The following is a 24719-nucleotide window of genomic DNA, read 5'->3' as shown; positions in this document are numbered from 1 at the left end:
GGGAAATAATTTAAGAATTATTGGAACACATGAAAATAGTCCAATCTAAAGTAGTCCAAAAAAAGAAAAGAAAAGAAAGAAAAGAAACCTCCCCCAAAGGAAATCAGCCAATGCTACAAATAAGAACTGGATTTATTGTTTTGTCAGTTGTCAAGACTTAAAAGAGTGGTGGAAATAATACTAATAATTCAGATTAAATTCAAAAGTACAGCATGTGTTTTCAGAGAGTGGGTTATTAAACATTTGTTGGCACACCTGGCTCCAGCCATCTTGTGATGCATTTGGTACTTAAGAATTGGTGAGATGTGAAATCTCTGTACTTAGCACTCTGGTCTGAACTAGGGGCATCAGGACTCTCCATCAATAGGAAATGTAGGGGGATATCTTGGACAGCTCCACTTTATTCAGCTCTGCTACTTTTTCACTGTCCCCATTACCCTGAGAATTGAAAAAGTTAAGAAAATGAACAAACTCAATATTTGAGCATGATCCCTTCTTCTTGCAACTTTGTCCTTTTTCCTTTTTAGAATTTTCATATCACTTCCAATGCCTTCCAACCCATACACCCACTTCATATGACCAGTAAAGACTTTTAATCACTGTGAGAGGCATAGTAGAAATACCTTCATATCATGTCTGGCTGTTATCTCAATTCAATTAACACCCTATTACTGCCCTAGGACCTAAATCCCAGCCTGTCCTGGCAGCTCCTAATCTGTTCCTTTTACACTGAACCCAGACCCATCCACAAAACAGCTAATGGTGATGAGAATAATAATAATCCTCACATTTGTATGGTGCTTACTACATTTTATGTAGTATAAGTGTTTTAGGAGCTATTCTTTTTCTCAGGATAGCTAAAATGTATTCCCATTTTGAGGTTGAAGAAACTAGGCAAGCAGAGGTTAAGTGACTTGCCCACAGTCACATAGCTAGTAAGTGTTTAAATCTGGATTTGAACTCAGGATTTCCAATCTACAGGCCCAGTGCTTTGTCTAGTGTGACATTTAACACCTTTTATACCCCTCATTTTAGTATGTCAATGTAGACTTTTATGAATCTTTTTATTATCTCAGGGCTAAAATTCTAGCAGTGTGGCTCTGAGGGGACACTCTGGGAATCTTTTGTTCCACTGTAAGGGCTGAGGGGGAAAGGGAAGACAGGAAATATCTTTTAAATGCTTACTATGTGCCAGGCACTGTCCTAAGGACTTTACAAATATTATTTTGTGAAGTGGGTGCCATTATTATCCCCATTTTGCAGTTGAAGAAACAAAGGCAGACAGAAATTAAGTGACTTGTGCAGGGGCACACTGGCTGGATTTGAACTCAAGTCCTCTTGACTCTAGTGCCCATAGGAGCTACTTGCATCCTAGGATGGGAGAGAGATATCCCTCGGTTTATTTCTAATTCAAGCCAAAGTCAAAATAATGACAGTAGGGTATAGTTGAAAGAACACTGGGGGCAGCTAGGTGGTGCAGTAGATAGAGCACTGGCCTTGGATTCAGGAGGACCTGAGTTCAAATCTGGCCTCAGACACTTGACACTTACTAGATGTGTGACCCTGGGCAAGTCACTTACCCCAATTGCCTCACAAAAAGAAAAAACACTGGAATACCTGGCTTCAAATCCTACCTCGGACTGTGTGACCTTGCATGAATCACTTAACCTCTATCTACCTCAGTTTCCTCAACTGTAAAATGAAGATTATGGGATCTATGGCCTCTGAGGTCCCTTCTGACTTTAAATCTATAATGACCCTGGAACACCACCACTCACCTGGTTCCTGAACCTGAAGAGGAGAATAAGAAGGACTAAGAAGGCCAAACCTTTTATCAGGAGGAGGCCAAACACCACAAGGGTGAGGAGACAGTTTGGGAACCTGGGAGGAGAAAATGGAGAAGATGGTGAAGCACCTGTGAGGCTGGGTCCTCTGGTACATTCCCCAGCTGTGAGGGTGCCTGGGGTGGAACCCTGGTCATGTCTTCCCAATATACTTAAAAAACAATTTATTCTGAATATAAACACACACAGAGAAAATAAAAGAAACATAAAAGAAAAGAAAAGAATATTTCCATATTTTGATATGAGTAATATAAATCAGCATTTAGTTTCCAATTAATTTTCAGTCTATATTTCCATGGCTCTTTATTACATGTAATTTTATTGTGTCATTATCTGAAAAGGATGTATTTATTATTTCTGCCTTTCTACATTTGACTGTGAGGTTTTTGTGCCCTAATACATGACAAATTTTTGTGTATGTGCCAAGTACTGCTGAAAAAAAGGTTTATTCTTTTTTATCTCCATTCAATTTTCTCCAGAGGTCTATCATATCTAACTTTTCTAAAATTCTATTTACCTATTTATCTGCTTCTGAGAGGGGAAGGTTAAGATCCCCCACTAGTATAGTTTTACTATTTCCTCTTGTAACTCATTTAACTTCTCCTCTAAGAATTTGGATGCTATACCACTTGATGCATATATGTTTAGTATTGATATTACTTCATTGTCTATGGTACCTTTTAGCAAGATGTAGTTTCCTTCCTTATCTCTTTTAATTAGATCTATTTTTGTTTTTGCTTTGTCTGAGTTAAGGATTGTTACCTCTGCATTTTTTGTTTTTTACTTCAGCAGAAGCATAATATAGTCTGCTCCAACCCTTTGCCTTTACTCTGTGTATAACTGCTTCAGATGTGTTTCTTCTAAACAACATATTGTAGGATTCTGGTTTTTCATTTACTCTGCTATTTGCTTCTATTTTATGGGGGAGTTCATCCCATTCCCATTCACAGTTGTGATTACTAACTGTGTATTTCGCTCCATCCTATTTCTTCCTTTGTTTATACTTTCCTTTCTTCTTTCACCCTATTCTTCCTCACCAGTGTTTTGCTTCTCACCGCTGCCTCCCCCAATCTCCCCTCCCTTTTATCAGGCCCCCTCCCTTTTATTTCCCCTTTCCTCCCCTGCTTCTGCCCTCCCTTCTATCAGTGTCCACCCTTCCCCCTTTACTCTTTTACTTCCCTAAAGGATAAGCTAAATTTCTTTATCCAAATGAGTATATATGTTATTTCCTCTTTGATCCAAATCTGATGAGAGTAAGGTTTCCCCCCTCTATTGTAATAGGTTTTTTGTACCTCTTCATGTAAGGTAATTTACCCCATTCCACCTCCCCTTTCTTCTTCTCCCCATATATTCCCTTTTTCACCCCTTACTTTTTTTTGGTGAGGCAATTGGGGTTAAGTGACTTGCCCAGGGTCAGACAGCTAGTAAGTGTCAGGGTCTGAGGTCAGATTTGAACTCAGGTCCTCCTGAATCCAGGGCTGGTGCTCTATCCACTGTACCACCTAGCTGTCCCTACCCCTTACTTTTTTATATCATCACATCAAAGTCAATTTATATCTATACCCTCTATGTATATTCCTTCTATCTGCCCAAATAGAGATACAGTTATCAAGAGTTACAAGTATTATCTTCCCTCATAGGAATGTAAATAGTTTAACCTTATTGAAAAACCTTTTTTTTTTCCTGTTTACCTTTTTATACTTCTCTTGAGTCTTATATTTGAAGATCAAATTTTCTGTTCACTTCTGGTCTTTTCATCAGGAAAGCTTGAAAGCCCTCCATTTCATTGAATGTCCATCTTTTACCCTGAAACACAATGCTCAGTTTTTCTGGGTGGTTGTGTCTTGGTTGCAATCCAAGCTCCCTTGCCTTCTGGAATATCATATTCCAAGCCCTCCAATCCTTTAATGTTGAAGCTGCCAGATCCTGTGTAAACCTGACTGTGGCTCCATGATTTTTAAATTGTTTCTCTCTGGCTTCTTGCAGTATTTTCTCCTTCACCTGATAATTCTGGAATTTGACTACAATATTCCTTGGAGTTTTCCTTTTGGGGTTTCTTTCAGGAGGTGATTGGTGGATTCTTTCAATGACTTTTATCCTCTGATTCTATGATATTAGGGCAGTTCTCCTTGACAATTTCTTGGAATATGGTGTGTAGACTCTTTTTTTTCAATCATGGCTTTTAGGTAGTCCAATAATTCTTAAATTATCTCTCCTGGATCTATTTTCCATGTCAGTTGTCTTTCTGATGAGATATTTCACATTTTCTTCTATTTTTTCATTCTTTTGATTCTGTTTGATTCCTGGTGTCTCATGGAGTCATTAGCTTCCATCTGCCCAATTCTAATTTTTAAGGCATGATTTTCTTAAGTAAGCTTTTGCACCTCCTTTTCCATTTGGCCAATTTTTTCCCCATTTGGCCAACTGTATGTTTTTTATGGGACAATGGGGGTTAAGTGACTTGCCCAGGGTCACACAGCTTGTAAGTGTCAAGTGTCTGAGGCCGGATTTGAACTCAGGCACTTCTGAATCCAGGTCCAGTGCTCTATCCACTGCAACACCTAGTTTCCCCTCAGGCCAATTGTATTTTTTAAGGAATTGTTTTCTTCAGTCAATTTTTGTGCTTCCTTTTCCAAGCTGTTGACTCTTTTTTCATACTTTTTCTTGTGTAACTCATTTCTCTCATTTCTTTTCCCATTTTTTCTTCTATCTCTCTCATTTGATTTTTTTTTTTTTTTTTTTTTTAGTGAGGCAGTTGGGGTTAAGTGACTTGCCCAGGGTCACACAGCTAGTAAGTGTTAAGTGTCTGAGGCCGGATTTGAACTCAGGTACTCCTGACTCCAGGGCCAGTGCTCTATCCACTGCGCCATCTAGCTGCCCCTCTCTCATTTGATTTTAAAAATCCTTTTTGAGCTCTTCCAAGAAAGCTTTTGGATCTTGAGACGAATTGATTTTCCCCTTTGAACTTTCACATGTAGCCATTTTGACAGTATTGTCCTCATCTGAGTTTGTGTTTTGGTCTTCCCTTTCACCATAGAAGGACCCTTTTCTGTTTCTCATTGATATTTTAGCTTACTTTTTGACTTTTAAAGTTGAGGTCTGCTCCTGGGTGCATGGGCCATTGTTGCAAGCTTCTTGTTCTGGAGGATAGGGGCCTGATCACTGATGTTCTCCTTTGAGGCCTCTGTAGCTTGCAGATTCCTCACTGCCCTAGGCTTGCTCCCAGTGCTGGGATGGCTTGGTTCTTTAGTTTGATCTCTCAGTCAGATCTGGGGTAGATCTCACAACTGGCCTGCTGTGCCACTCAGGAGAACTCAAGCAACTTCCTGGCTTCTCTTTGCTGACTTGGCTCTGCCTCTTGCACGGTTTTTTTTTCAAGCATATAATAAATTCCCCATGTGACTTTCATATCTGTTCTGTTGGTTTGTGCTTCCTTCTGAACTTCCTTCTATCACTTTCCCTTTACTCCATATACATCTCGTATGAATTTAGTTCCCTGTGTGTTGTTTGTCCCGTAGAATATGAGTTCCTTAATGGCAGGGATACTGTTTGCCATTCTTTATATCTCTAGCACAGTGCCTAGCGCAAATTAAGGGCTTAATAAATGCTGGTCAAACAATCGATAAAGCTTGAGTAGGCTTTCTAATATCTAGATAAGTGAGCCATGCTCCCTGTGGGGTAGCACTTTCAGTGACATAAGGCAGTCCAAAATTATTGAAAATTATTTGGTGGGGGCGGAGGCAGCTAGGTGGCATAGTGGATAAAGCAATGGCCCTGGATTCTGGAAGACCTGAGTTCAAATCCGGTCTCAGACACTTGATACTTACTAGCTGTGTGACCCTGGGCAAGTCACTTAACCCTCATTGCCTTGAAAAAAAAAAAGAAAATTATTTGGTGGGATCATGGTCCATTAGATTGTGAGCTCCTTGAGGGCAGGGATGATCTTTTTCTTCTTTTTGTATCCCCAGAACTTAATAAATACTTAAATGATTGATGACCTAACTTGGTGTCTCCTTTGTGACCTGAGATCTAGCTGATGATGTTGCTTCCTCAGGGTACCTTGTCACATGATTCAGTGATGTTCAAAATTCTCCCACTGTACAAAGGAGTAGGAAGAGCATCCAGGAAGCATGACCAATATTATTGGTTCAATAAACTCTTAGTGGTAGAACACAACCCCTTCCTCATCACACAGGATACTTTTAGCTGGAAGTAACCTCTTTAATGAAGGTTTCCCCCAACCTCCAAGCTTCACTGACTTTTGTCTAATAAGTAATGAGTATGCAGCCCTGCTCTTACTCCTTCCCCACAATCCCCAAACCACAGCCACATGTGAGGGTGCTTTTTTCTCATCAGGCAAAATTTTAAAGCTCATGAAAATTGTCCTCAGCTCTGGTGTAGTGGAGAGAACTCTGTGGCTGGAGTCAGAAGACCTGGGTTCAAATGAAGACTTTGCCGGTTATTGCTCATGTAATAAGCCACTTAACCTTTCTGAGCTTTTATCCCATGAAGCATTTGGATAAGAGCAAAGGTTTTTCACCTTTTTTTTTTTTTTGAGTCCCTTTGGCAGTGTGATGAAGCCTGTGAACCCTTTCTCAGAATAATTTTTTTAAACAACTGAAATATTAAATTTCAGTTAGAAGCTAGTAAAAATTGAAATGTATTTTTTTTTTCTAGACAAGTTCATGAATCTACTGAAATGCATCCACTGATCTCAGGTTAAAAACCCCTGGACCGGATTGCCTCTATGGTCCCCTCCTATTCTAAAAACCTATTTTCTCATTATACAACTTGGGCATTGAATTTTATGTGATTTGCATTTCATACCTTCATCCTGTTCTTCATCTTGTGCCTTTCAAGGGTTAGGGATCTCTAGTCTTTCTAGACACAGTTCATGGTCAGAGAAAAGAGGAGAGAGATCTTCAGAAAAACATCCTTGGACTTCTGGTGCTAGGATTCTTTCTCAGAAATCTGACTCAAGTGCAAGGGAAAAATTTTTTTTAAAAAGGAAGGAGGGGCAACTAGGTGGCACAGTCGATAGAGCACCGGCCCTGGATTCAGGAGGACCTGAGTTCACATCCGACCTTACACACTTGATGCTTACTACCTGTGTGACCCTGGGCAAGTCACTTAACCCCAATTGCCTCATTCCCCCCCCCCAAAAAAAAAGAAGGAAGGAGAGAAAAGGGAATAACAGAAAATAAAAGAGATAAATGAGGTGTTCTTACTAATGTTCTTTCCATTCTTGTCCCTTCCTAGGACCTAACCCATCATGGAACCATATATTATTTTTTCATTTCAGTTGTGTACTACTCTGTGACCCTATTTGGGGTTTTCTTGGAAGAGATCCTGGAGAGGTTTGCCATTTTCTTCTCCAGCTCATTTTACAGGTGAGGCAAACAGGGTGAAGTGACTTGCCTGGGGCCACACAGCTAGTAAGTGTCTAAACCAAATTTGAACTCAGGTCCTGTTGACTCTGTGCTCTATCCAGTGAGCCACTTGGCTGCCCCATACACTAGTACTGTTAATTACAATGCTACCTCAGCAGCTTCCCAGTAAACAGTCAGTCAATTAACAAACATTTATTAAACACCTACTATGTATCAAGTACTATGCTAAATGCTGGAGATACAAAGGAAGGCAAGAGACAGTCCTTGTCCCCAAGGTGCTCCTAGTCTAATGGGGGGGGGGAGACAACATTCAAACAGTTACATACAAATAAGCTACAGCCAGCATAAATTGGAGAAAATCTCAGAGGGAAGGCACTAAGAGGGCTGGGGAAGGCTTCTGGCAGAAAGTGAGACACAAGTAAGTCAGAGAAGTGAAGAAATAGAGATAAGGAAGAGAGAGCACCAGGTGAATGTAGTGTCAAAGGAGAGAAGGGGGGTTGTATGAGAGACATTATGAAGGTAGAAATAATAGGACTCTGCACCAGATTGGATATGGAAAAATGAAAGAGGCAGAAGTGGATTGAAGTTGTAAGTAGAAGTAGGTTTTCATTATTATTGCAGGCAATTGGGGTTGTGACTTGCCCAGGGTCTCACAGAAATCAAGTCCAGAACACAGAGATTTGAACTTAGGTCCTCCTAACCCTAGGGCCAGTGCTCTAAACACTGGACCACCTAGCTGCCCAAAAGTAGGTTATTTTGAAGAACTGGGTGGTACAATGGATGAAATCCTAGCTAAATTGTCTACTAATTGTGTGACCCTTGATAGGCATGTGCTCATAAATATTTTATTACTTATTCTCCAAGAAAAGCAAAAAAAGGACACAACATACTTTTTTTTTTTTTTGTGGGACAATAGGGGTTAAGTGATTTGCCCAGAGTCACACAGCTAGTAAGTGTCAAGTGTCTGAGGCCGGATTTGAACTCAGGTACTCCTGAATCCAGGGCCAGTGCTTTATCTACTGTGCCACCTAGCCGTCCCCCACAACATACTTTTAAGTTTAATCAACATTATTAACATTTCCTCCATTACTTTCTTGTCTAGACAATCGACAAATCAATAACTGAAGTGTAAATAAATGCTCACACTGAAAATTTAATAATCAGCTTTTGTTTGCTTGAGCTGGCTCTAGCTGGGACCTTAGCTGATACTTAACATCAGCATCTCTCAATCTCAACTTCCTTTGTCAAGAAAAACAGAAACAGTATATAGTATGCTCATAGTATAATACACACACACACACACACACACATATATATATGTATATGTATATATATACATGTGTATATATATGTATGTACACATCAACCTCAATTTCCTTATCTTTGTGAATAAAAACATAAATATATGTAGTATATATGTTATAGTATAAAGTGGGAATAATAATAGCACCTACCTCACAGGGTTGTTGTGATAGCCAAATCAATTAACACATGAAAAAAGCATTTTGTAAACTTTAAAGTGCTTTGGATGTATGAGCTACTAGTCCTACCTGGTGTGAATCATCCTAAGCCAAAGGAGTTCTCTTAGGTCACTAGATATGATGCCTTATTTTCAGGGTTCTCATGCAGAGCTTTCTATGGACCTCTGGGTGTAAGAGTCCTGTACTGATTCAACCAAGGGGACCCTGAGCTAAATTTTACTTGAGAGGAGACAAACCACTTCTCTTATATTTCCAGGGGCTCCCCCAAGGATGCTGAAGTTGATTCTGTTGGTTCATCACAGACCCTTTACATACATTCTATGTGCTGAGCTTGGATTGCCTTTGGCCTTAACAGGTGTTGCTGGAATTGTGGGAAGACTTTCCGATTGTGTTAGTGATGGACTGACTTGAGTGGAAGTGGTAGAGACCCTTACTAAACAATGCACCAGGGATGGAAACTTTCTCAATTCAGGGCTGGGGCCAGTGTATTCTCATTTGGCTGCCTCCAGGATGGCTGTTAGGGAAGCGGAAGGGAGTGGAGTGGGTAGGAGTGGGGAGAGTGCAATAAATAGGCTGCAGCCCAAGCTGAAATCTGCCAAATTGATCATAGGGTCACAAAAGCTTGGTTCTGTAAAGCACCTTAAGAGATCATCTAGTCCACTGTCTCATTTTTTGCAGATGAACAAAATGAGGCCTACATAGGTGAGGTAACTTAACCAAAGTCACACAAGTATTAAGGGACTAGTCTGGTCATCCGATGCCAAAAGAGGTGCCTTTTTCATATTGTCTGCTATCACAGGCATCTTGACAAAGGGAACTACTTAAGTGGGACTAGGTCAATGGATGCAACTGAGCTAAAGTCAAGGGTCAGAAGTAAAACTGGAGGGGGAAGCACAGATGTTCCGTAGTAAGGGGGCCCTAACTGGAACCACCTACCTTAGGTCCTCAGAGACAACATGATCCACAACCTGACTTCTAGAAGTAGAATTTTCTGGTAGCTGGATATCTGTCACAACAGTTGCTTTGAACTGGGGCCTGAAAAATATCACAGCAGTGGTTAGTCAGTCAATAAACATCTATTAAGTGCCTACTATGCACCAGGGACTATACTAAGTGCTAGGGATACCAATAAAAAAAGAAAGATAGTGCCTGCCCTCAAGGAGCTTACAATCTAATGGGGGAAGATAACACAGAAAAGGAAGCTGAAAAGGTGAGGGATAGGAAAGAGAAGGAGGAGAATGATGGGCAAGTTCAAAGGAATGCTGTGGGGTGGAAAATGAAAACATGGCTGGCTTCATCCTTAAATGGAGGTTATAAGAAAAACTGTCTCCTTTCAAGCCTTCAATTAGAGGGAGGGAGGGGCCCTTGGGCAGAGCATACTGATGAAGTATGAACACCAGGGTTAATATAGTCTTTTTTTTTGTTTTTGTTTTTTTGGTGAGGCAATTGGAGTTAAGTGACTTGCCCAGGGTCACACAGCTAGTAAGTGTTAAGTGTCTGAGGCCGGATTTGAACTCAGGTCCTCCTGACTCCAGGGCTGGTGCTCTATCTACTGTGCCACCTAGCCACCCCGGTTAATGTAGTCTTACAGGATAATGAGGTTCCAAGGGAGTACAACCAGATGGAGGAGTAGGAGGCAAAAAGAAACCAGATTGCAGGCCATATATATGTGAAAACAAGAGAAAAACATGGGAAGTGTGGTTCCCTGGGGTCCACCTGAACTCTGGGCTGAGGCCAGGAAATTGCACAAGAACTTCAGTGTGGTCGCTGTGGACTGTGGACTCACAGGTCAAGAGGGAACAGGCCAGGTAAGTGCAGGTAAGGGGGCACACACAAACTTCTGGGGAGACAGAGTGTGATCTTACAGAGGGAGTTCCTGGAGAGGAGTTTTACCTGATGGTGGAAGAGGTGATGGTCAGATCTTCTATCATGGTAGTTGACTTCACAGCAGTATCAGAGTTCAATGGGGTTGTATTCTGTGTTTGGGCTGCAAAGAGAAGACAAAGGGAGAGACAGCTGGCAGCTCTTTTCCTGGAAGGCTGCCTAATGCCAAAGCCTCAGACCTTGCCCAGATCTGTGGGATGATCAGAATGAGGGCAAAATGTAAAGTCAATGCTCTCTATTAATGTGTGGTATTATTCAAGGTATATCAAACCTCATTAAGGATCAATTCTCTTTCCTTCCATTTTGTCTTCTCTTTTTTTGGTTGTCATTACCCTTTAATTTATCTATTATCCTTGGCATTAAGGCCATTGGTGACCAAGATGATCACAGTGTAAGGGGGAAGAGCTTGCCATAGTAGAAAGGGCTTCCCTGAAAAGGGGAGCAAGAGAAAAGAGAAGATGGGGAATGATGGATAAATCCAATGCAGTGCTTTGGGATGGAAAATGAAGGGATGGTTGGCTTGGGCACTCTCCTTAAAGGGAAGTTCTAGGAGGAGCTGTCTGTTTTCCACCTTTCAATCTGAGGGAGGGAGGACAACCAGGGCAGAGGGTACTGATGATGTGTGAGCACCAGGGGTGATGTAATTTAAGGAAACTTAGATCCAACATCTGGCCTTGTCACTAACTTGTGTACGTACCTGGCAACTGACCCATCTTTAGTCTCCAGTTTCCTTCCCTGAAATGAGGTTGTTGAATTAAACGACATAAGAAATCAGATTTTTTTTTTTGGCCATCACCAATATTGATGCCATGGGATCAGTAATGAAATAATTCTCTTCTCTATATGGTGGCTAGATGGTACAGTGGATAGCATGCTGGGCCCAAAGTCAGGAAGACCTGAGTTCAAATCCAGCCTCAGATACTAGTTCTGTGACCCTGGGTGTAACCTCTGTCTGCCTCACTTTCCTCATCTGTAAAATGAAGATTAAAAATAGCAACTACCAAAAAAAAAATAGCACCTACCTCCCAGGGTTGTTGGGAGGATCAAATGAAATATTTGTAAAGTGCTCAGCACAGTGCCTGAAACATAGGAAGTGCTTAATAAATGTTTCTTTCTTTCTTTCCTTTACCCTTGGGATTAGAGGTAATGGGCTATGGTCAGCAATGTTTCATATGCTATCAATTGGGTCAGTTGTTGATTCTACTTTTTGTTTTTTGTTTTTGTTTTGTAATGAGGAAGGTTTCTGTGAGGATGGCTGTTGTTATTGTTCAATTGTTTCAGTTATATGTGTCTTACTCTTTGTGGGGATTTCTTGGCAAAGATACTGATATGTTTTTCCATTTCCTTCTCTAGCTCATTTTATAGATGAGGAAATGGAGGCAGGGTTAAGTGACTTGCACAGGGTCACACAACTAGTGTGTGACGATGGATTTGAACTCAAAAATATGAGTGTTCCAGACTCCAGGGCAGGCACTCTATCCACTTTGCCACTTAGTTTCCCATCCTGGGGCAGTCAGTGTGTGTGTGTGTGTGTGTATGCATGCGCCTTAGGAAGTGACTGTTATTAAAATATTTTAAAAATAAAAACTAAAACAAAGGATTGAACCAGATATTGCCTAAGGGATATCCAGGTTTCAGCATTCTACTATGAGACTATGATGCCCTGATAATCAGAATTTTGAATTAAATGGTGAAACCCATAAGTATATGATCCATAGGATCATAGATTTAAAGCCAAAAGGTACCTCAGAGGGAATCTAGTCCCACACTCTCCTTTTATACTGGAGGAGATTGGAGATTAGAGAGCTTAATTGACTTGCCTGAGGTCACCCAGGTTGTGGCTGCCAGACCTGGGCAATCAAACCCAGATCCTCTGACACCAAGTTTAGCTAGCATTTATTCCTTTGGGCCATATGAGACATTTTGACTTTACTAATTAGAATGGCAACAGAAAAGGTGAGGAACTATGAATATAATGGTGTCTATGCAGTCAGCCTTGGTTGATATATTGATTGCTTTTGTTGAATTTGTTTTTTCCCCCCATTTTTTATAAAGTATGGCCCATTGAGTGATGGAAAGGGAAAGGAGACCTTTGGAAATGAAGGTAATGTAGAAACAAACTATCTACTGATTAAAAAACAATTAAAGAAAGATAGATGGAAAAGATAGGGCTACTTTCTAGTAGGACAGGGCTTTATTTATCTGAATTTTTAATAATTCTCACGTATTTGAATGAACCTTAACAATTCCCCAATCTCGTCAGGTTGTGTTGTCTGGCTGGCAGACAGTCAGGGTCACCTGGTAAATAGGTCAGGTTTCCTATATATTCCTATATATGTCATTCTCCCTTTCCCTGCTCCTTTCCCCACCAGTGTCACCTCCATTCTCTGACCTCTATCTGCTACTACTCTGGTGAAATATGTGCAAAAGGGATTTAGAAAACTTACCATTCTAGGATCATATATGTCGCACAGCTTTTTTTTTTGTAATCTTTTTTGGTTTTGATGAATGAGTGGGATATGGTGGACTTGAGTCAGTTTAGACTCTGAGACTTATTATCAGATTATTCTGTCTCTGTTAAGTCCCATTGCTAAATCATATATCTTGCTTTGCTGAACTTAGTGTCTCCTGTTAACCATCCCTCCCTCCTGGCTTGCATTCCAAAGCCCCCAGTCTTTGTTATTGTTAGTCATTCCATTTCTACAATACCCCTCTTGTTCCCCTTGTTTTATGACCCAGCAGGAGAGCTGTCTCCTGTTAGTGCAGACTTAACCCTGACACTACCTCTCCCATCTTGCATTCCTAAGCCCCAGCTCAAGTAAATCTGTCTATCATATCTCTCCTTCTCCCCCTTTGCCCCCTCCTTACATGGGTGGAGTGGTTTCTCCCTTTCCCCCTCCCCTTCCCCCAACTCTCAGACATAGCTGAGCATGCACCCATACTATGATCACGAGCTGAACACGCATCCTGGGTGAGACAGGATTGGATGTTAGATTGTGAGCTCACCCTGTGCATGAAGGGAACCCCCCCCCCCCCCAACTTCCATAAAAACCTAACTCATGAGCTCATTAGTGTGCTCCTTATCTCTTGCATGGGGTCACCCATTCTCATGAGAATGAAATAAACCTGTCTCTGCTTGACTTGGTGGTCTCCTCAAATTATTTGGGTAAACTGAGGCAAACTGTCACAAACAGTGAAGCACTGGTCTGACCATGTCACCTCCACACTCAGTAAATTCCAGTGGCTCCCTATCATCTCTACGATCAAATACAAAATCTTTTGTTTGATATTCAACTCCCATGATGAGCCACCTCCTCACCCCTTCCAGTCTTCTTACATCTTTCCTGTCCCTGCCCCTCCTACTTGGTCACAGTGGTCTCTTGGCTGTTTCTTTTTTGGATAATTTTATTATTTTGTTTGTTTGTTTTTGCGGGGCAATGAGGGTTAAGTCACTTGCCCAGGGTCACACAGCTAGTAAGTGTCAAGTGTCTGAGGCTGGATTTGAACTCAGGTCTTCCTGAATCCAGGGCCAGTGCTTTATCCACTGCTCCCTTAGCTGTTTCTTGAACAAGACATTCTATCTTCCAACACAGCAGCTTTTCTGGCTTGTTCCTCATGCCTGGAAAACTCTCCTTCCTTATCTCTTCCTGGTGGCTCTCCTCACTTTTTTAAAGTTCCATTTAAAATCCCACCTTCTAAAGGAAACCTTTCCCAAATATCTTCAATCTAGTGTCTTTCCTCTGTTAATTATTTCTTATTTACCATGTATATAACTTATATCAACATATCTGTTTGTATTTTGCCCTCCCCTATTAGACTATGAGCTCCTTGAGGGGAGGGACTGTCTTTTTGTGTTTCTTTGTATCCTCAGTGCTTAGAACAGTGCCTGTCATGCAGTAGGCGCTTAATAAATTTTCTCTGTTTTTGTGAATTGGACCCCTTGGATAGTCTTAGTAAAGCCTATGGAGCCCTTCTCAGAATAATATTTTTAAATTCATAAAAAATTATAAAGAAAACTAATTATGTAAAAATACAGTTATAAATGTTTTTGTTACATTCCTGAAGAATCCCTGATCTTGAGCTGGAAAATGACTCCAGAGACCATTTGGCAAAATGCTTTATTTGATAGCTGAGGGATCTGAGGCCTGGGGAAGTTGAGATTGCTAGTGTCAAAATCACATTAGGATGTGCCTAGGGTGATCTTCTTAATGTCCCAACTAAAATCTCAGAAGCTAAGACTCCAGAGGTGACATCATCTTGGACATGTCTTTATAATAATCATAGCTCATATTTATGTAATATTTTCCAGTTATAATAAACAAAACAAAAACTTAATATTCAATTACATTTGATCCTCACAGAAACCACATTGGATTGTTTGTTAATCTCTATTATTTACCATAAGGAAAAATGGAAGCTCAGAAAGATACAATCATTTGCTCAAGCTTACACGATAATCACTAAGTGTTAGAGGTGGGAATTGTTCAGATTTCCTGATTCCTGGGCTGGAGCTTTTCCTTGCATACTGTCTCTGAGACTATGCTATGACTTGGAAGTGTAGGGAGAATTGCTTTGGGGACATGATAGTCAGGAATGAATCTAAGAACCTGCTGAAACAATTCCTTGGGTTTGGGAAGAGTTGGGAAGGATGTGGTACAGGAACATTTGTTAGATTCAAGATTTGGTTGAGTCTCTGCCTTGAGGCTAATTTGTTTTGGTAGAAAGAAAAGGAAAGCTGAATCAAGTCCAATGCCTATAACTAAAAACTTCAGCCAACATATGACATGGGAACCATGAACCACTTTCTCTGCCCTGTGGTGAGAGATTGCTAGTCCTTTCAAAGTGTTTTAGCCACTACCAGACAGATGGGAACAACATTAGGGGTGTCACCTTCAAACATGTCTGGGGACTAGGAATTCTGTATAAATGTCTGTCATTGAGCTTTGAGGTTCTCCCTGCCCCAAAGTTTTTGCTTTAGCTGGTATACCAGTCTCTGGTACAAGATCAGGCTGTGCAATTTTCAGCCTCCATCACCTGTTCCTGAGATTATAGGAATTGAAAATGGTGAAGCACATTTCTGTTTTTGTGCATGCCACTATATCTATGTGTGCACATGTGCATTTGCATGCCTGTGTGTACATGTGGGTGATGTTGGACACCAAGTTCAGTGATCTACCAGTTAGAAAGAGAACTGGCAAGGAAAGAAGTGGCTTACCTTTCCTAGAAATAGAAGACCACGCTATGGAAGAGCTGATAGAAATATGAGAAGGGAGGTGCTATATATATATATATATATATATATATATATATATATATATATGTGTGTGTGTGTGTGTGTGTGTTCACAGGTATAAGTGTGTAGGGTGATTAAAGTTCTTTAAAAAGGACGAAAAGCTTCAAGAAAGTCCAGTTCTCATAAAAGGCACTTACCTGGAGCTACTATTAAATGAATTCTCTTGAAAATAGCAATAACATTCACAGTAGAATTGTTGTTTCCACACCAATATTCTCCAGAGTCTTCCACCTGGAGGTCAGACATGTTGACCATGATGACACTAGTGTTATAACTGAGGGAGTATCGTGGGTTCTCAGTCTTTGACAAGGGTTTTGGTCTTGTGATTAACAAAGTACATGTATTTGTATTTCTTTTCTTTTTACACCAGGCTTTCTCTAGATGATCAGGTTTCAGAGCTGTATACTGGCATCTCACTGTGAGAGTCTCCCCCACCATTCTGTGCTCCACTTCGTATATTTCTTCTCCAAGGGCGCCTGTTGAATACAATCTCAGGTCACTAGGAGCTCAGTTGGACAATAAGCATCCTTCCTTGGGTAGGAAAGAAGGAATAGAGGCAACATTTTTGTAGAATGCCAACAAAACCCAGTAGGAAGAGACAGAAAGTGAAATTCCCTTCAAAAAACCACACAGAGAATCACAAATGGTAAAATAGACTATATGGATTACATTTTTTAAAAATTTTGTGTAAACAAAACCAATGCTGATAGAATTAGAATTGAAGAAAATTAAAGGGAAATCCTCTTTGCAACAAGTTTCTCTCACAAAGGTCTTATTTCTAAGACATATAGGAAACAGTTTTAAATTTATAAGAATAAACCATTCTCTAATTGCTAAGTGGTTAAAGAATATGAATAGGCTGTTTTTAGGGGAAGAAATCCAAGCTATCAATAGCCATGATTAAAAAATGCTTTAAATGACTAATAAGTAGGAGAATACAAATTAAAACAATTCTAAAAAATTTAACGACCATGTTAACAACAAATATAACAACAATGACAATACTAGCTAATTTAATTTACTCATTCAGTGCCATACCACTTAAACTACTACAGAATTATTTTCTAACTTTGGATCTGGGGAGAATGAATGACAAAAAGGAAAACAACAACAAAGAATAGAGAGGCTCACAGAAGATAGATTGGGTAGTTTTGATTCCATAAAAATTGAAGTGTTTCTATAAACAAAACCAAGATGATTCACATTTGAAGAGAAATAGTTAACTGGGAAAAAAAATCTGTAAAACAATTTTTTTCCTAGGGGGTGAAGTGGATAGAGCACTAGTGTTAGAATCAGGAAAACATGAGTTCAAATCTGGCCTCAGACACTGGCTAGCTATGTGATCCTGGGCAAGTAAGTCACTTAACTTTGGCTTGCCTCAGTTTCCTCATCCATAAAATGAGCATAATAATAGCATCTACTTCTAAGGGTTGTTGTGAGTTTAAAATGAGGTATTTATATAACACTTAACAAACCTTAAAGTACTATATGAAGGACAACTATTATTGTTATCCTCATCATTATTATTTCCAAGATATAGAAGAAATTGATTCAGATTTATAAGAATGATTAATTCCTCAATTGATAAATGGTCAAAGGATATGAATAGGCAATTTTCAAAGGAAAAGATCCAAACCATCAACAATCATATGAAAAAAATTCTCCTTATCATAAATAATTAGAGAAATGCAAATTAAAAGCAACTTTGAGCTTCTGCTTCACACAGAGTGGCAAAGTTGACAAAAAAGGAAAATGATAAATGTTGAAAGGGCTGCAGGAAACTAGGGAATGATAAAACATGGTTGGTAGAATTGTGAGTTGATCATGCCATTGTAGGTGGCATAGTGGATAGAGTGCTGGGCCTTATCTTTCTGAGTTCAAATGCAGCCTCAGATACTTCTTAACAGTGTGACCCTGGGCAAGTCACTTTGTTTCACTTTCCTTGTCTGTAAAATGAACTGAAGAAGGAAATGGTAAACCACTCCAGTATCTTTGCCAAGAAAACCCCAAATGGGATCAGGAAGAGTTGGACATGATTAAAAAATGACTGTACAAAAACACACCATTCTGGAAAGTAATTTAGAATTATGACCTAAAATTACTAACTTGTGACTTTACTCCTAAAGGGATCAAAGAAAGAAGGATCTGTAGGAACAAAAATATTCATAACAGCTCTTTTTGCATTGTGGCAAAAACTGGAAACTAAGGAGTATGCATCAATAGGAAAATGAATGAGCAAATTGTGGTATATGACTATACTGGAACAGCCTTAAGAAAAGATGAAAGTGGTGGTTTGAGAGAGACATGGGAAGACTTGTATTAGCTGATGTAGAATGAAGTGAGCTAGACCAGAACAATTTATACAATAACAACGATACTTTTTTTTTTTTGGCAGGGCAATGAGGGTTAAGTGACTTGCCCAGGGTCACACAGCTAGTAAGTGTCAAGTGTCTGAGGCCAGATTTAACTCAGGTACTCCTGAATCCAGGGCCGGTGCTTTATTCACTGTGCCACTTAGCTGCCCTCAACAACAACATTTTAAAGAATAACAACTTTGAAAGACAACAGCTATGTGGCCTTGTTTGGGCAAAACTATGTAACTCTTTAAGGTTTACTTAATGCATAATGAGCTGGACAAGGCAGTATTTAAACCATTCTGGTGGTTTGTCAAGAAAACCCTAAATGGGGTCACAAAGAGTTGGATATGACTAAAATGACTGAACAACAGCAAATGCTTTACAAAAATGATCTCATTTTGGGGCAGCTAGGTGGCGCAGTGGATAGAACACCGCCCCTGGTTCAAATCCGGCCTCAGATACTTGACACTTACTAGCTGTGTGACGCTGGGCAAGTCACTTAACCCCAATTGCCTCACCAAAAAGAAAAAAAAAATGATCTCATTTTATCTTCACAACAATCCTGGGAGGTCTTAGCATCCTCATTTTATGGATGAAGGAACTGAGGCATACAGTAATCAAGTGACTTGCCCAGGGTCACAGATAAGTTCTGAAGTCCTATTTGAATTCAGTTCTTCCTGACTCCACACCTGGCACTCTACCCACTGTACTACCTAGCTTTCTCATCATATCTCTAACTAATCATGATTCCAGGGTACCTTTAGTGAAGCATGCTACTCTCCTCCTTATAGAGAGTTAGATCAAGATGCAAAATAAGACATATTTTTGGTGACAGCCAATGTGGGAATTTGTTTTGCTTGACTGCATATGTTACAAGGATTTTATTTTTTCTCTCTTTTTAACTGGAGGGTGGGAGGAGAGAAATAATAATCTTAAATAAAATAATATACAAGATAGGTTGTATAATATATAATAATAAGATATATAAATATAATAAATGTTGATAGGGGAAAAACAAAAAATCAAAATAACTATATGAAATACTTAGGAGTCTACTTAAAGAAAATTAAAGCATGTTAATTTAAAAAGGTAAAAGAAAAAAAAGGGAACCTGGGTTCTTGAGAAAGTGGCCCCTCTTATGCCACCACTGTCAGATCCTGAATATGTCTTCTAAGGGCCCACCCCACCCTCCTTCTCTGCCAGTTCATATACCATCTGTGTAGCACCTCTCACCACCCTCTTCTCCTTTTCTGTCCCTTCCTATCTCTCTAGTTCATCTTATCTCCACTGTACAGTTATTCTCTTTTCTTCCTTACCCCTTTCATATGAAACCCATAGAAGCAGCAGCAGCAGCAGCAGCTGAAGAGGGACCTCTGGGGCAAATTTGCTTCTTTCCATGAGCAGTAGTTCAAGGGACACAGGAAGCCTCCAAATATGTCTGGGAGAGTTGAAAAGAACAGCTGTGAACTGGTTGCTCTCTTGGCTCTTTCTGAATCCCAGAAAGAAAACAAGAACTTACATATACTGATTGGGGAACAAGTAGTGTAACAAGCAGAAGTACTGAGCTCAAAAGGGCAGGTGGGTTTGGAGAGCACATCGCTAAGCCTTGAGGTTGGGCTCTAGACTGGAACTTCTTAAGTTTTTTTCACTTGCAAACCCTTTCCCCCTTTCATTCACTCATTCACTCATTCATTCACTCACTCATTCATTCTTTCATTCACTCATCTATCCATCCATCCATCCATCCATCCATCCATCCATCCATCCATCCATCCATCCATCCATCCATCCATCCATCCATCCATCCATCTATATATAATTGCGCATTTTGAAACCTTTTACTGTTGCCAGATTTTTTGTAACCCCCACAGTCAGTTATACAACTTCATTTGGTCTCTCTCCTGATCTACAGTTTAAGAAGCTTTGCTATAGAGCCCCATAGATCACCAGAAGATGTGGCTTTTTTTGGGCAAAGATTGATCAGTTTCTTACATAGTATCCCCCCATGAGGAAGAAAGCCACCAGGAAGACCTAGCTGGGTAGGGGTGTTGTGATTGGTCAGGGTAGATAGATGGGTTTCTGGGAGCAGGATGAGAGGTGTCTAGGATGGATGACAGTTGTCTAAACAATAAGAGAAGATGAAGATGGAGTCATGGCATATAGGTGGGATACTCTTGGAAATACTCACTCTCCCCTCCATGTTCCTGCTGAATTCATTTCCATCCTCCAGAAGGAAACAGAGAAGCAATATGAAATTGTCCCACAAAACTTGTGAAAATGTTCCAACATTGGAACTCAAAACTTTAAATAAAAATGATTGTTATTAAAAAAGAAAATTTCTCTACCATAACTTGCTGTCTCTCATAATAATAAAAGTATTAAAAACATAATAATGATATGCTGCTGGTGGTGCTGATGCTGATAATTAGCATAAGAATTAGGCCCTAGCTGGCCAGTCCCAGTTCCATTTATGCAGCACTTTAAAATTTGCTTTCCAGGAGGCAATTCCTTGAGAGTAGGGATTATTTCAGTCTTTGTTCCTGTATTCTACCAGGTGCTTAATGACATGACAGATTGTTGTTATTCATCTACCTGCACATACCACTTTGTGTCTGGTTTTGAAGAGTGAGGTGTTTATTTTTGAATAAATTTACTCCTTTAGTAGAAATGGAGCCTTTCTTGGACCTGCCTGAAATGATTTACTGCAGCTATGCCAAGGTACCATAGTGGAGATGAAAGAGAAATAATAATTTTTGTTATAGTTAACATTTATTTAGTGCTTACTGTGTGATAAGCACTATGCTAAAAGCTTCACAAATGTTATCTCATTTGATCCTCACAATAACCATATAAAGTAAGTGCTATTATCATCCCCATTTTCAGAGGAGGAAACTGAAGTAAGCAGTAGTAGAGTGTTTTGCCCATGGTCACACAGCTAGTAAGTATCTGAAGCTATATTTGAACTCCATGATCTATTGACTGTGGCACTCAGGTCACATGACACATTGCCAGAGTTTGAGTTTTCTGTTTGTACAGAAAATAATTTGCAAAATGAAATTTGAACTACAGAAAGGTGGATGGACATTTTCCTTTTCAATCTTGGTTTTTGCCAGAATTCAGCTGTTATTTGGCAACTTCTCCCTTGAAATGTTAACATTTGGTAACTTTTGGTTTAACTTTTATACGTATCAAAGAATAAATCATGGATATTTCTTTCTCTTCTTTTCTTTCTTTCTTCCTTTTTTTTTTTTTTTGGTGGGGCAATGAGGATTAAGTGACTTGCCCAGGGTCACACAGCTAGTAAGTGTCAAATGTCTGAGGTTGGATTTGAACTAAGGTCCTCCTGAATCCAGGCCTGGTGCTTTATCCACTGTGCCACCTAGCTGCCCCTAATCATGGCTATTTCTAAGCACATTAAAACGATCCCTACGAGAAAATGTCAAATTGTTCTTTTAAGTAAAGAAAAAGTGATCACCCACCACTATTGACATCTAACCCAGCCCTTTTTGTCCTTTTCCCAGGCCAACAAAAACCATTTGAAGGAAGTTATGTGTACATGGAGAAATTGGGGTTATGGCAAGGCAGTGCTTAGGGAGCATTAATTAATTAATTATTATTATTATTATATTATATATTATAATTTTTATTATTATGAGAGACAGCACTTTTCCATGTAGAGTTCCCAAGGGTGTATATGAGGCAGGAGAACCCACAATAATTTTAGAGGCATCAGTTAGACACATAGATTCAGTTAAATTCATTCAGTTTACTTCAATTCAGATCAGAATTGTTCACTACACTTCAACTCGAGAAACATGAACTGTGGAATCACAATATCACAGAATTGGAGATTTGGAAGGGACCTTCAGGACTGGCTAGTCTAATCTATCGTGAAAGGAATCCCCATTATAACATTTCTGATAAATGGTCAACCAAACTCTGCTTGAAGACCTTCAAGGAGAGGGAACACACCATATTCAAGTTTATTCAACTTAGGTCAGCTTTACTTGTTGGGAAGTTTTTTTCTTCTTCTTCTGTGTAACTTGAGTCCCAAAGCCCATTGGTGTGGGATTCTCTCCTCACTGATGGAGATGAATGGCTCACACCTGTGGGAAGGGTGGGGGTAAAGTTGAAGGAAAGAGAGAATCAGTCTCTAGATTTCTTTGGGAAGCTCATCTGTCTCTTTGTACTATGTAGTCACTTCAGGTGCTTTCTGGCTTCCAGCTTCAAGAGAGAAAATGGGTGATGTTAACTCCACTTCAGGTTACTTAAGGGAAAATAAGACTTTGGGAAGAGGCCAAGATAAGAGGAGCTACTGTCTCCATCATCTCCCTATCCCAGGCTTGCTATACTAGAAACTTTAGAGGAATTTCCCCTTTGGGTGAGATCTGGGACTCTCTTCCTCTCTCAGTTGAGCATCCATTATCTTACTCTCAATGGGAAAGCTCCTTCACTCTGTATTGTCTGGTATATATTAGCATATGTATACTTTCTCAGATTTTTGTTTTGCTATCAACTTGGATAAATAGGTTTCTTCACTGTGTCCTATGTGTGTGTATTATGGAACTGATATTTATTTGGTGGGAAGGGATATGAAGCTTGAGGTCCTCCTGGACCCATGAAGAAAATGGTGATCAGAAGTTTACCTTGAACCTGAAAAACAAATCTCCCACACTAGTAATATTTAAAGGATCAAATAGATAGATATAATGCTAGCCTAGTATCCCTCTCTTTGAGGAGAGCAAAGTAATCAGGCTTGTGGCTCCAATCTCCTGCTTCCCCTTTTGTAAGGAAATAAAGTCTCTCTTGGAGAAGGGTGAGGGGAGAAGAGACTAGAGATGTCTATTCTTTTCCCCCCCTTCAGATAGCTTTTATTTATTTTTTTAATCATACTTTTTTTATTTAAAGTTTTGGGTTTCAAATTTTATCCCTCCTTTCCTTCCTCCCTTCTCCCCTCTCTGAGGTGCTAAGCAATCAGATATGGGTTATACATGTGCAATTATGTAAAACATTACCATATTTGTAATTTTGTTTAAGGAAATAATAGGAAAGGCAATGAGCTCCAGAACTCATGACTCGATCGCTACAAAAAACATCCAAATAACACCATAGGAAAATGCCTGGAGCAGCAAAACTCACAGAAGAATGTGCTGAAATTATCTTCTAACCAAGAACGGCTTGGAAGGTTGGAAGGAGGGAGCTGCTGTACTGAAACAGGAGTTGAGCCCAACCCCACAGTCACCCTGACACAGATCCAGTCCCAGGAAGGCCTCACCAGAAAAGCAGACCCCCAGAGCCTCTGAATCAGCTGAAGCACCAGTGTTGTCTGGAACTAAGCTCACAATCTGGTGAGTAGGCTGAGCCCTGGGCAGGGGGGAGACTACAGGGGTCTATGCTGGTGCTAAGGCAGAACTTGGATTTTACACCCCTGCTGAGAATCAGGAGGTAGGCTCGAGTAGCAGTGGCCTAGGTGGGGAAGGGACACAGGCTCATTGGAACTAACAACCACAACACACAAAGCTGGTTGATTAGCAAGTTGGTTTGGGGTCATCTAAGGACCACGGAACAGGCCAGGCGAGTGAAGAACCTGATTCTCCTTAAATCATACCACCTGGGACTTCTAAATCTTGGGATACTGCAGCCTGGAAACAGTGCCCCACTTTAAGGAGCTAAAAGTCTAGTAAAAGAAAGGCAAGATGAGCTGACAGAGTAAGGTGAGGACCATAGAAAGGTTCTCATATTTTATGTTCTAAAGTCCCTTCTAGCCCTCACATACTCTATTCTATGTTCTCACATTCTGTGTTCTTGAAGGTTCTTATTTTATTTTATTTTTTGCAGGGCAATTGGGGTTAAGTGATTTGCCCAGGGACACACAGCTTGTAAGTGTCAAGTGTCTGAGGTCAGATTTGAACTCGGGTCCTCCTAAATCCAAGGCCAGTGCTTTATCCAGGCTTTTCTGAAATACAGATATCTATTATACCCCCTTTTGAGCCATACAACACCCCCATCCTAAGTGTGTGAATGTAGGGGGAACAATCCTTGTTACATCTGACATCAAGCCTAAATTAGTCTATTTGCAAAATCCTTCCACTGTTTTTAGTTCTGTCCTCTGGGGTCAAATAGAATAAATTGAAATCATCCAACCCATGACATTTCTTCAAATACTTGGAGACAGCCATGATATCCCCTGGAGTCTTCTTTGTCTGGGGTAAGTATGTCCAGTTCCTTCAACTGACCCACATATGTCAGAGACTCAAGGCTCTTCTCCATTCAAGTTAGCTTCTTCTGGGCATTCTCCAGATTATTAATGTCCTTCTTTAGCTCAGAAATGAACACAATGCTCCAGGTGAGATCTGAGGGAGTCAGGGCATAGTAGTATTATGTCCCAGTTTCTGGGTATTGTGTCACTTTTTTTTTTTTTTTACATATAAGGTATTTTATTTTTTCCGTTACATGTAAAGATAGCTCTC

At 40.1% G+C, this 24719-nt stretch overlaps 1 protein-coding gene across 2 annotated transcripts; it reads right to left on the bottom strand.

The window, feature by feature from the left end:
* Nucleotides 1-155: 155 nt before the first annotated feature.
* Nucleotides 156-19647, bottom strand: LOC122726658 (trem-like transcript 4 protein). 2 transcript variants are annotated; one of them, XM_043964500.1, is made up of 6 exons: nucleotides 19566-19647; nucleotides 16030-16368; nucleotides 10609-10702; nucleotides 9652-9750; nucleotides 1779-1881; nucleotides 156-438 (listed from the first exon to the last, which is right to left on the bottom strand). In XM_043964500.1, the coding sequence occupies exons 1-6, from the start codon at nucleotides 19645-19647 to the stop codon at nucleotides 361-363; spliced, it is 795 nt and encodes a 264-aa protein (XP_043820435.1). In that variant the 3' UTR covers nucleotides 156-360. The 2 variants fall into 2 exon arrangements, with proteins under 2 accessions (XP_043820435.1, XP_043820436.1); XM_043964501.1 differs by lacking the exon at nucleotides 1779-1881.
* Between the last annotated feature and the right edge of the window lie 5072 nt (nucleotides 19648-24719).

Source organism: Dromiciops gliroides, chromosome 4 (genome assembly GCF_019393635.1).
Source record: "Dromiciops gliroides isolate mDroGli1 chromosome 4, mDroGli1.pri, whole genome shotgun sequence".
NCBI classification, from domain to species: Eukaryota; Metazoa; Chordata; class Mammalia; order Microbiotheria; family Microbiotheriidae; genus Dromiciops; species Dromiciops gliroides.
Note: the sequence above shows the minus strand (reverse complement) of the source record. Positions and strands in the feature narration are given on the sequence as shown.

Excerpts from the sequence above, each read along its gene's own strand:
- LOC122726658 (XM_043964500.1), bottom strand. The coding sequence starts at position 19,647 with ATGGAAAGAAGCAAATTTGCCCCAGAGGTCCCTCTTCAGCTGCTGCTG. Across the intron at positions 16,369-19,565 it reads ATGGGTTTCATATGAAAGGG|GCGCCCTTGGAGAAGAAATA; the intron begins GTAAGGAAGAAA and ends TGTATTCAACAG. Across the intron at positions 10,703-16,029 it reads TCATTTAATAGTAGCTCCAG|CCCAAACACAGAATACAACC; the intron begins GTAAGTGCCTTT and ends TTCTCTTTGCAG.